The sequence below is a fragment of the Telmatherina bonti genome (assembly GCF_933228915.1).
Source record: "Telmatherina bonti genome assembly, chromosome: 16".
Lineage (NCBI taxonomy): Eukaryota > Metazoa > Chordata > Actinopteri > Atheriniformes > Telmatherinidae > Telmatherina > Telmatherina bonti.
This window is the reverse complement of record NC_136614.1, coordinates 24,560,375-24,573,366: the sequence shown is the minus strand read 5'-3', so window position 1 is coordinate 24,573,366 and position 12,992 is coordinate 24,560,375. Positions and strand designations below refer to the sequence as shown.

Here is a 12,992-nt window from a genome sequence, read left to right as displayed (position 1 = left end):
CAACTGAAGACTCTCGATTTTCTCTCACCATCTGTCTGGCCATCCTATCGGCCTTTCTCATCCTCCCTATCTGTTAAATTCTACTGCTTTTGCAAACCCATTCTACCCTCCTCTCTTTCTTTTCTCTTTACCCTCTCGTTTATCATCAATGTTTAATCTCATTCCTTGCACTCCCCTTTGCAATCTCTCTGACTTGTCCTTCCTTCCAGTCACATTTGTTTTAGATTCTCCTTCCTTTCTCTCCAACCTCTTTCTCCTTTCTGAGAATTTTCTGCTAATTTTAAAACAAATGATCAAGCACTGTCTGTTGCAGGTGGCACATTAAAGTTTTAGTTACCGACATTAAATAGCATTATTTTATTGAGGGCAAACCTAAGTTTCTATCTATTTTTTGTCAATATCTGCAAAGCAAAGGCTGTTACACATTTACCAAAATTGTCTTTTTTTTTTAATGTGTACTTCCAGGATCAGACTGCAGAGAGTTACAGAGTCAAACTCAGCAGACGGTCATAAAATCTTGCAACCACTGGGTTAAAAGATGTCATCCATTTATATACATGATCTCATATGTGGACATTATCTGGAGTTGAACTTCCATACATGCGAACGTAGCAGTAGATCATCCATCTCACACTTACTTTCACGACCAGAAGTGCTTTGGTTTCTGTGAAGGGGTTGTACCCAAAGACTGTATATAGAAAACAGCCAAAACATCTCAGTAAGGTACTAAAATAGTACAAATATTTCAGTCTTATCTGTGTTTGGCTATGCATTTATTTTGTCTAGCAAAGAAAATCTATCATACACATGTAGATGCTTTTTGTATATTTCTAGTCGAAGGTAAGTTTGGCAATACTAACACATGACGATGGATATACGCTACACTACGGTGAAAAGACTGAGGCTCTTGTAATAAATGAGACATTCATAAACTCCGTTACTTGTTCCGTGAGGACAAAGGGAATGGAAAATGAGGTGAGGAGAATCTATTCAATAAAATTAAACATAAGAAAATAGAGCCAGCAGGAATGCGGCCATATTTCCATACGTGCTGCTTCAACACATTAACATTTGGAACCTTCAATATATTTAAGTCTCGCGGGTTACTGTTTTAATTTCTTTATGCACCCACAAGAATGCTGAGTACTGCTGCTGGCAGAAAAAAAAATGCAAATGATGCAGCGTCTTGCAAAATCCTCATCTCATGCAGGTTTTGGCGTATTTATCTTTCATCACTCAAATGTTGTACATTTTGGATTAAACATTTCTCAGAAGAAATTATTTTCCTTACATGCAAAGGACTAAAATATTATCGGTTTCCCTGGCAAGTGTGTAGAAAATAAGAATGAGGAGAGTCCAACATTTCTTTCAGCGAGCTAAAAGAAACAACACTTCTGCACGTTCCGTACAGATATGACTAACTTCATCTCTGTAAAATATCACAGTGTCAAAGAGCAACAAACCACCTTAACAGCTTGTGTATGCTGCTACAGTTCTGTGTATCTGTACTAGTGCGTAGTTGTGTCTGTGGGCGTCAGTTAGCGTGTATTTCTACCTGCAAACAGTATGTGTATGTACCTATCACTCCCCTGAAACAGTATCACCTTTACTAGAACGTTACCCTGACCATCCGATAGTGTAAAGACAGACGGTAAGCATGTGAAATGTATTTCACAATGCCAACATATTTAGGACTTTCTTTTGTCTTTGCACTATTTATCTGCCCATCACATCTGAAAGCTGAAAAAAAACCCCACATTTCTTAAGATAAGGGAAAATAAAACTGTTAATAGATTCCTCGCATTTTCTTAAACAAGTACCTTCAGCAGCATGACCATGATGAATTAGCTTATCAGTACAAATATACATACATCAGGCAAGCGAGGCATACACTTTCAGTCATTTGAGCGGCTTTGCTTATATTACAGTCACATCCAAAAGCCGAGTGTGGAAAGAGAATAAATAGATTCCTATGAGAGTGATCTCCTCTGTCTCTTAGTTCTGTTTTCTTATCTTCTTTTCCTGCTTTTGTATTTGACAGAAAAAAACAATTTCCTGCCTTAAGGATATTGTGACTTGTAGTATTTACTTAGTGACAAGTGTTGTCAAAAAAAGTGGAAAGGACAACAAGCGGATTCCTTTTTGTCGTAGATCTTATGTCTAGTATTCTAGATTTAGTCGCTTCAGACAAACACACCATTTTCCATACTGTGTCACAGGCTTGTTGTGGATGATATTTTACTGTGGATTACAGGATTAGTACACACACACAGACACATACCAGTGTGCAGTACCAAAAGGAGGGGGGGGGGGACCCACTGAACCTCTGTGGCCTCCTGTGAGACTGGATGTGCAGGAGGTTACATCTGTCAACAATCAGATTAACCGGCTTATACAACGTTCACTCATGCATCTTCAACAGCCTCATAAAATGTGCTAGTTTTACTATCTATGTGATTTTCCTCATTCAGAAACCAAAACATCAGTTTTGATTAAATATCTGCAAAGCCATTTAAGAATCTGGGCTTCCAGAAAGTTTCCAGGTTGACACTGAGTTGCAAACTAATTTAAATCCTTCATGTAAAGTGACTTCCAGGCTGAATGTGTTGGATTGTGGTTGAGATGTCACTTCTTCATTCCCTCTGCATGATTATCTCCACTGAGCCATAATGCTGCAGCATTCTGGCTGAATAATTGCTCTCCTATGGAGAGAGCGATGCCACATACAGCTCATCATGTGTTTTTGGCCACAGACTACAGATATTTAAAGCTGTGGTGTGAATGCTGGCCTCTTTTCAACCAAGACATTTTCAGAATGTGTTTTCTCACTTTTGTTCTGGCAGCAATTATAACTAACAATGGCAAAAAAAAGGGGACACTGTTAGAATGAGGTAGTTCATCATGCTGAACATTCCTTTAGTCATTTTAGCCAAATGTGTCCTGCTGTTGCTTAAAACAAGCTGTTATCTGTTGCTGGTCCATTTAAAAGGTTTATAAGAAAGCCAAGGACATCCATTGTTATAGATAAAAACTGCAACATGCTTTGGGAGATGCTCGACTTGAGGCAGAGTGTGCAGCTGTTGCCATTTCATGGGTTTATTGTAATACACTGCGTGGCAGGCATGTGATTTAATAGACTGTATCACAGTTGATGTGTGCAGGAAAATGATATCTGCTTAATCGTATCAGATGACACACAGAAAAATGATTCCAGTGTGTAACACGATTGCTGGTGTGCTTCTCACCAGGGAGTTCCATTTCTTCTATTGATTTCCAAGCTGCGTCCTTCCTGGCACAACAAGCCACGCAGACAAGGGTTGTGCTGCCACAACTCAGCCTGTTTGCTTCTTTGTTTGAATTTCACTTTAGTTTGTTTGGCCGACATCAACACTGTTCAGTATGACTTGGTAATCATATACAGGTCCCAGCGTTGCAGTGATCAATATGTCTATCTTGTCTGGTCTTCATGCTCTTAGCCAAGTAGTTGTCTGGTCATAGCAATTAATGATCTAAAAATAGGTCTAGCTCTGTATAAATTGGGTTATAGAAGCAGTCTGTTTGGGTTGTACGCTAAAGATTTCAAACTCACAAACAATAAGCAGAGGCCACAACTGTCGACTTTAGGAAACAGGAATCTTTCTGCTTCAGTTTTTGCCCCAATTAGAGGAGGGCCAGCAAATCTGAGTGTTGTCGACAGAAAGGGGTGGGAGTCATGTGTGAGTGTGTCATGGTGATTAGAGCTGTTATCCTTAACTAGGATCACAAGATAACGTAAAGACCAAAGCAAAAAGATTACAGGTGCAAGTGGTGCAAATGAGAACTGTCCAAAATATGAATAAATAGTAGGGGTGAGATCTCTAATAGACATTTTTGCCATTTTTATTGATCTTTTTACTTGTCTTCTTGGGCTCTATAGCAGCAGAAGGACAGTCTGGCTACTGTGTTGTTTTTTATTAATTGAAATAAAGAAAAATGACGAGCAAAAAAATTTTGTACATTTTTTTTGGTTTGTTTTTAGTCCACAAAAATCTGCAATATCGAAAAATCGTGAGAATTGCTATTTAAATCGAATCGGCACCCAAGAAAATCATATCTGAATCGAATCAGGATAATAATAAATAGTAGAGCTCTTTTACATTGATGCCAAACTTGGCTATTGGTCACATGTGGAGAGCTGATGAATGTCTATGTTTAGTGCATGAGCACCTTTGGTGTTTGTATGAAACAAAGATGACAAATGCAAAAAGACTAATTAACTTTCTGTCATCACTGCCATCTCCTTCTCACGCACTTATTCTCCACGGTGAGCAGCCATTTGGGGTGATCTCTCTACCAGACACAATGTGTGTTTAACACCAATATCTAATATCTAATGAACAAATGTGGATGATGCAGACTCACCAAAACTACAGACGCTCCTAAAACTACAGTCATGCCTGACGGCCAACTATTTTATGAATGTGTGAGACCACCAGGTTGGTGCAGACTGTGACAGACTGTGGAAAATGGACGAATGGGAGGCAGTTCAAGATTAAAACATAAAACAAGAAAGTTATGCATATTAAAGCCTTCTTGCTAAATAAATGTTTTATCAGGATAAATTAAATCCAACTTTATTATTCTATCTAATAATGTATCTTCCCTTCATAAAGTGTGTAAAGATTTTTTAAATTAAATTTCCTTATTAAAGATGCAAAGCCCTAAATGATATAGTAAATAAATGTACAACTTGTATTAAATTCTTAAAAATGATTAAAGTCTAACATATTGACAAGAATGCAGCATCAGGACAAATAATGGCCTATCAAAGACTTTTTACAGGTGTAACAAAGCAGTTTTATACTGAATATAACTATTACTTAATATATCTAACAAAAATCAGAAAAAAAGGAACGGGCTTTTTGTACAGGTTATTAAAAATTTGAACTTTGCAAATGCAGATATTTAACAAAATTTTCTATTCAACTAAACTACCACAAGTATCTTCTAAAGTAGAAACGCTGTCTGCTCAAAACAGTTGTGAGGAAAAATAGTCAAAACCTTTTCACTGTACCACCCAACTCATTTGATCCGTAACAATTAATTTATTTGACAGTTTTGTCAACACCCTTAGTTTAGTTTATTTCACCTAGAAGTGTAAGATACACTACACAGACACCAAGTTCTTTCCATTCCTTCCACTTTGCTCACACACAGCAGCCATTATCTCTGTATTTAAACACTCCACTCTGTTACACTCTGCAGACTACACGCTATAATATGATAGACGTTGATGCTGCGCTCCATGTTAAATATGCATGCATTGTGTTGGAAAAACGCTTGACATAAACACAAGCTTTCTGATGATGAGACGTGTGAGGTGAGCATCCCCCCGGTCTGTCTCCACTCCCGCGCAAATATTGTCACTCTTTGTCTCTCCAAGACAACAATGAGATCTAAAAAAACAGACTGACAGCCTGGTTCAGTGAAAACTGACAGCTTTCTCTCACTTATACCAACACACACACACACACACACACACACACACACACACACTTCATTAGCACCAACCCTGCTATTGATTTGTTTTTGCAAATTGAGTTGAAAGAATATCTGCAAATCAGCGTTTTCATCCCACTGAGAAACCAATTTAAGTCTTTTTGCAAAAAGTAAAAAGCTGCAATTCATGATGTGCCTGTTTAAATCATTATGACACAAACCCAAAGATTTCTTAGTAACAGTTGTCGCAAAAAAAAAATCTTTGGTTTGTCTGTCAGCTTGCATGGTTTGTGATCATCAGGGGACTGGTTTAAATAAAAGCACACATCACACAATCTTGTCTTGGCAACATAGTGTACGAGAAAGGAAAGAAAGCTCCGGCAAAACTTGCTCTAACAAATGAAAAACTAAACGAAAACCTTTTTTTTTCTTGAATCTAAATGTAACGGCTCGAGTCAGGAGGAGGCAGGGCATGTTGCATTTGCTGTTATCTTGAGTTTAAACGATTAGACATTTATAGCAACTCAAACTTGTGAGTTCAATTGTTTGTTGCATTATTAGATTAGATTCTCTGTGGCAAGAAGTGGCAGCTCAACCAGTACAGAAATGCGTTTCATCCTTGCACAGTCAAGAGTGATGCAGTCAGAAAGTAATCCCCCCCCCCACTGGCCTGTGCTCCCTGTGCAAAAAGGGAACCAATCCAGTAAATAGTTGCATCTGGCACCCTTTTACCACAAACCACAACATCAAGCCTTTTAAAACTTCAATTACAGCTTAGAAATTATTTACAAACAACTGCCAATTACCTAAAAAGTGCACACCAAGACATCAAGACACGTTTTACCTGTAAAACCTTTTGTTTTGTCTCTGCAGAACAGCTCGAAACCTTAAAGGCTTAAAGGAAAGTGGAGTTTCAGCCATACAGGGCAGCCAAGTTTGCAGAGAACTGACATGGTGGTAATGAGCAACTGGGCAGAAGAGTCGAAAATGGAAATTAGCTCTTGAGTATCCCCGTGGCTCTCGATTGGGCCAGTTTGGCTCTCATTTAACTTCTGCAAACCACATGAGGTTAAATGGTGTTTTTTTTTAAAAAAAAACAAAAAAAAAACAACTTCAGAAACTAGTACATCGACCCAGCAGCAGTGTTAACTCTCAATTACAGTGGAAACAAAACCTCCAGGTGGCCTTATCCAAGCTTTGTGCACAGTAAAGACACAAACAAGCTACCATCCAATTTCACTGGAAGAGATGAAAACAAAAGAAAGCTAGTGGCATTAAAACCAACATATTGTGGGAACTCAGCATCTGGTATATGAGCAGACAGCGCCCTCTGCTGGCTCCTAATTCAAACATGGAGACAGAAAAAGACTAAATAAAGACATGCTTGTGAGGACTAACCCAGCTGTAGTGAAGTCTCAGTGTGGTAATATCCACCCTGTTGCTTCTTTTTCAGCATGGAACAAAGATCCACCCGCTCCACCATCTGGTTTCCAAAAAATCTGAGTGAAGAGACACCAAGAGACAAAGAGATAGCGAGTGTTTAGCAACAGAGAAAATGTGTTTACCCGGCTTGTAAAGTTACTGCAGACACATGACACCATGGGAACACACAAAAACACATATGAATCTAAATACAAACATAATTAATGTGTAAATTTCCTACAAAAATTCAATAAAACTGGAGTAAAACCATTAAAAAAAAATACAATACTGTTCATGTAAAACTTTAAGTGCAAATTAAAATGAAGACAGTTAATCCGAATCTCACTTTATTTCAATACTTTCATAAAAATAAATTTATTTTCACATTAATCTCTCAACCTAGAGTCTATAAAACATAACTTAGATTGCAGTGCTACGGCAGACCTAAACTGCATAAATTGCACAAACCTTTTGATAATGACTAAAGCCCATTAAACTCATTGTAACCATTTGCACAAGTATTTGTCATAAATTGAAAAAGCAAGAACCTACTTGTTTGTGTAGTCGGAGTAAAGGGCTGAATCCACGCGCTTTATACCCTGACAGAGAAATAAGGGAAATTCAGTCTTTGTTGAGAGCATCACATGCTGCACATCCTCTGGATAAACACAGAAATGAGGCGCCAGACAGGATGAGGTTCAAGCAAGTGTCAGAAGGAAAAAGATAAATGCCATCCTTCCTCTGTCTCTTCCATCCTGATCGCATCTTATATCTATTTTACCATCCTATAAATACATCTTTATTTCATTTCTATTCTTTCTAGCCATGTTTTTATTGTCACCCTTCTCAGACAGCTTTCTCTTGCCTTGCGTAACTTCTCCATGTAATCCTTTCCTCTACAGGTAGTCGGCTCTTGGCAAGTCAGTCATTTCCAGTGATGACAATAATAACAATAATATGGTATCAAATTACTGTTCAATACATTTTACAGGCTAAAGGACGAATAAGGAAGCTTTAAAAACAGGATGTTTAAAATGAAAGGAGCAACACTGCAGCTTCTGGAGTTCTGGTAAAGTCAGTGAACTAATAAAATATAAATAAATAAAAAATTGGAAGTTTTTTTGATGAATAAGAAAAAAAAGTTGACGTTTTCCACCTAGCTTAAACTTTGCAGGGTGTTCAAAAGTTTAATGTTAATCATAAATAATCACAATTAAAAGAAACAATATCAATATTTATTTCACCTGATCAAATCACTTTTAGAAAATTAGTCAACTCTTTACACACAGTGTGCTCACAGTTACTTAACTAGTTGTGTGTGCACGTGCATACCTGAGATCGCAGATTTGATGCTCTGGATAGCTTCATAATGGTGAGGTGGGGTTCAAAGCCACGGCCATCCCCCTGCAGAAGACCCTGCTCCTCAAAACGGCTCCTCAACAACTCTGCAGCACACATGCACAACTGTTTAGCTTCATTTTCTCTCTATAAGTTTATAGAGAGAAATGTATGATTCAGTCACAAAAGTCAAATATATATTTTAATACAAACATTAATAACAAAAAGCAAAGCAAAACAAGCGAGTTTACCTTTAAATGAACTATTTAAAGCCTAAAATAAGGGAATGCTGGTTTGTTTATAGAGTACCATTCGTGTAGGTGCTTTAGATAAAAAAAAAAGAATAAATGAAATGCAAACAGAGCAAACAGTGATGTACATGTGTTTCAAACGTCAATGGGAAATAAATCACTATTAGCACTGTAATCATCATCATTAACACCATCACCATCAACGTATTTGTGCAAGAAAAAAAAAGCATCAATCTTCTCATTCTACATATATTCTTTACATGGTAAAAGGCTGATTTGGTTACCAAGGCCAAAATGACTAAGTCAGTTGATATAATCCAAAAAAAGCATTAATACAGAGAACATGACATGAATTTAAATCCTGAATGCCATGCGTGTGTGTGGCATGCAATTCTCGTTCCTCCATCAAATTATGATGAATTATACTTTAATGATAAACAAGAAAGATAAATGAGCTGGGACATAAACAGGGCCACCAGCAAGGACACATATACACAAGGAAAGATGCGCACACACCATCTGATTAGATTTAATGGAAAGCTACAGGGGTATTTTTAGAAAGAGGAACTCTGCAGGGAAAGAAAGGTTAGTATATAATCAATAACAGTGGTGGAGAAAGCAGAGAAGAAGACAAGGAGGTCCGACATCCTGCTGTATACTTCCTTTGTTTGTTGCAGCCACCATTTATCATTCTTGCCAAAAAATATTTCATGTTGAGAATATTAAAGGCAGTTTCGGAAAAACGACCGGATCTGCTCTAGTTGGCTGCTAAAACCATGCTAACCCGTCCTGATGCTGGACTTTCAGTGGTTGCTCAAATTGTACATTCAAATATATGTAGCAGTGGAAACACTAATGCTTATAAAATGATACAAGAACATGTTTGATAATAGCTTTCTCATAAAAAATTCATCTGAAACTTCTTAATATGTTTTACTATTTCTTTGCAAAGAAGTTAGCTGTGAGGCCCCAACTAATGGATTGTGTGTGTGTGTGTGTGTGTGTGTGTGTGTGTCGATGTGAGGAAATAAGCACAAAACCATCACAGCGTTCTTATTCAGCTTATGGTCTACAACAAAGCAAAACCAAACAATACCAAAATAAAACAAAACAAAGAAAATAAAATAAAAAAAACTAAACAATATTAAGTCATTCTAGATGATGATAATAATATTTAACTGAATAAACAGGCAATCTAACCTCCTTCAAAGTCTCTGTGTGGAAACTTGACTCTAGAAGATTGTTTTGTCATTTACGGCGCTTTCATCATGCCTTCATAAAACATTTACTTCTAGTTATTCTAGAAGCAGCATTTGCTGAGAGTTAAGAGTTAACTGCATGTTCAGAACATTTACCCTACATCTACAAAAAGGCAACATCTCTCTGAAGTAGAGATAACACTTGGTGGAAGACGCACATGTTAATAAGAAGAACCCCCCCCATTCCCTGCTGCACACATGTACACGTGTCTAAAGAACTAATGCATGTTTTGCTGAACTGTTCCAAGTGGAAATGGACAGCATTAACCAAAGTGTAAGCTTATTCACTGTGTGTGTGTGTGTGTGTGTGTGTGTGTGTGTGTGTGTGTGTGTGTGTGTGTGTGTGTGTTGGTGTTGCAAGAGAAATGCTACTGGAATCCTCTTAGAAATGTTGCTTTCATGCTGCTGCTGAAGGTACAACGCAGAACATACATCCACTGTTTCTGCACACACTTCATCACATGGTGTCGCTGTAAGCAGACAGGCACACACACACGCAAAGTAAAATCACATTTCTTTTAAAAACTATGGCAAAATTATTAGAATAATTTGACCAAATCTGCAAACTTCAACATTATACTAAATGACAAAGCAGTGGGGTCACTTTGACTACTTAATAATCATCTTGATTAAAATCCTTTTATCTTAATTATTATCTACTTAATAATATAATTATTTTACAAAAACATCCTTGCACTGTAATATTTTAGTGTTTGACTTATAAGAAATGCTAAAAATTCACCCTGATGTAGATCCCCTGCTCATTCCATTGCAAGCACAAAGTTCTGACAAATCCTGACTTTTCAATGAGTGTCAGATTAGGACCAAAAAATGATTATATACCGCCCAACTTCCTAAAACTGTCTCATTTTTCACTCACTGCAGCAAAGCCTTCAAATCAGGACACACACACCAGCCAGTGTTTAAGTACGAGCTGCAAGACTTTTCACCTGACCCCAGATTCCCCCACCCCTCCAAAGGGCACGGAAACCCAACTGTTATAATCACATTTACACCCAATAAAGCAACTAAAAGTCCAGTAAGGTAAAGCAAGGAAGGAAATGATCATGAAAAACATAAACAAACAAACAAAGAAAAAAGAAACATATAGCAAAGTGACTGTCCGAGAAGTGCAGATGACAGCGACTGACCTGCGAGGCTGTCCAGTGTGTGTCTGTGCTGCCCGGTAGCAAGTCCAACAAACACTACCTCCTTCCTGAAATGACTGATCCCTGTGAAGGGAAGCACCAGATCCCGCCCACCCAGCAACTCAGCTACTGACGGCTCGGCCTGAGCCAGCACGGCTGCTGCCCTGCAAAGGATGTATACACATGTGAATATTCACAGCGCACGCACACACTCAATTCCTGACTTAATCCTCTCTCACTTTCCTTGTCACATTACATAATAAGAGAATCTCGTGATTAGTATGCACAAAATCTTCTGATGTAGATTATGCAGGAGCATGGTGACATGACGTGGCTTACACAGAGCCCGACTAAGTTGGATCAACTGAAACTGAAACTGAACTGAAATGTTCAGTTGTGTATCAGCACACAATATGTAAAAGTATTTCCTTTTTACCTAAAAATATAATGGACGAGTTGGTGTTTGACAAACTGGTAGCACTGGTTTACTCTGGTTATTGCACTCCAATAAATCAAAATATCCGAAACAATAACTTAAGAGGAAGAATATATAAAATATATGATCAGAATTTAGAAGTGAATGGAGATGATCATAAAAAGAATAAAATTTGGTTTTCATAACCATGTTAAAATGCAATTCCGTTACTTCAGGCTCATCTGACTTATTTTAAAAAAAAAAAAAAAAGAAAAAAAAAAAGGTAACTTTAATTTAAACAAATATTACTTTGTTAAACGTTTGTATAACAACACCTTTGCTACCGTTTACAGTGTTCCTTCACACAATCAAAATATATATTTTCTAAATCTGCAAACATTTTAGAAGAACCTTCAACCTTCTTTACATGTACAACGTCAACTGCAAGATTTTATAGCAATGTTGCACCATCAAACAGGTACTGAGTGGGTTTCCTTGAGAGGATAGGCTTGTAAGATGAAACCAACTTAAAGGTACCGGTACTTTGTTTGATTGAAGCTCAGTTTTGAGAACTACTGAACGTTTCCTGGCAGAGTTATTACAGAAACTGAAAAACATGAGCAAAACAAATTATATTCCATCTTTAATAACAGATTATTTAAAAACTACTTAAAGTGGAAACACAATATAGAGTGCTGATATGGATTTGTGAATGCATGTCCAATAAGTGATCATACATGCACATAGCTTTAACAACTAATCTATATACCAATACACAGTGAAACGCTCATTTGCAGTTTTCTTTCAGCAACTTCATTGGATGTTAGACCTCTATGTGATAACATATTAACAGTGTTGGGTGTACGCTCACACTTCTTTTGTGTTTTTCTTTTTTTGTCTGCAGTCAAACAGAGACAACAATGTACCTGCTAACACTGCAACTACCTACAGCTGTAAGCTAATCCCTGTGTTCGCCACAGTGTCACATATTCTGTGTGCTTGTGGTAAAACTGATGTGCTGAGGTAGCATTTCAACAAAATTTTACAACGCATCTACTTTTAACCAATAAATCACAGCATCTTTTAATACAATAAAGGGAGATTTCAGTGGAAAGAAGCACGATGAAACTGGCAGGTTTTCTCAGTGATGACGGCTAAATCATCCATCATGCAGCTCTCTGACTTCTCTCCAGCAGGTGAAACTCAGCCCAGCATTAACTCTTGTCCTATCTCTTGCTCTGTTCCTTTCTCTGTTATCTTTGCTCTCTTCCTCCAATTTCGTTTTGTGTTTCTTTGCTGAATCAGCCATGGTGCTCATTTAAAATGGCTGCTCTGTTGATGTCCAGATGCTGGCGCGAGAAAACAAAAGTTGTGAAGTTTGATTTCTCAGCCTCAAGACACTGTCGGGTAATGACAGCTCCAGGAATGTGCATCATAAATGTCACTGTAGAAACAGGTATTTTAACGGTCAGACTGTTACACATAGTGCTATTTTATAATTGCAGAAATAAGGACTTTGTGTTTTCAGATTCAGTCTCTTACCACTTATCATGCCACAGTTTCACTGAAGCTTATTCAGTTGAGTAGCCTATCATGACATAAAACCATTTGGCAATGTTACCTTTATAGTCTGAATATTTCAAACAAGCCTGAACATATTTCAAGTGACAATATTTGGATT

At 37.5% G+C, this 12,992-nt stretch overlaps 1 protein-coding gene across 4 annotated transcripts in view; it reads right to left on the bottom strand.

The window, feature by feature from the left end:
- Positions 1-12,992, bottom strand: part of akap7 (A-kinase anchoring protein 7) — a 43,924-nt gene that overhangs the window by 27,069 nt on the left and 3,863 nt on the right. For 3 of the 4 annotated variants that reach the window (XM_079254931.1, XM_079254932.1, XM_079254934.1), the window contains exons 6-9: positions 10,900-11,060; positions 8,233-8,345; positions 7,453-7,499; positions 6,877-6,977 (exon numbers count right to left, since the gene is read on the bottom strand). In XM_079254931.1, the coding sequence (XP_079111057.1) occupies positions 6,877-6,977; positions 7,453-7,499; positions 8,233-8,345; positions 10,900-11,060 (422 nt within the window). Of the gene's footprint in view, positions 1-6,322; positions 6,373-6,876; positions 6,978-7,452; positions 7,500-8,232; positions 8,346-10,899; positions 11,061-12,992 lie in introns of all 4 variants that reach the window. The other variant, XM_079254933.1, reaches the window with a different exon arrangement.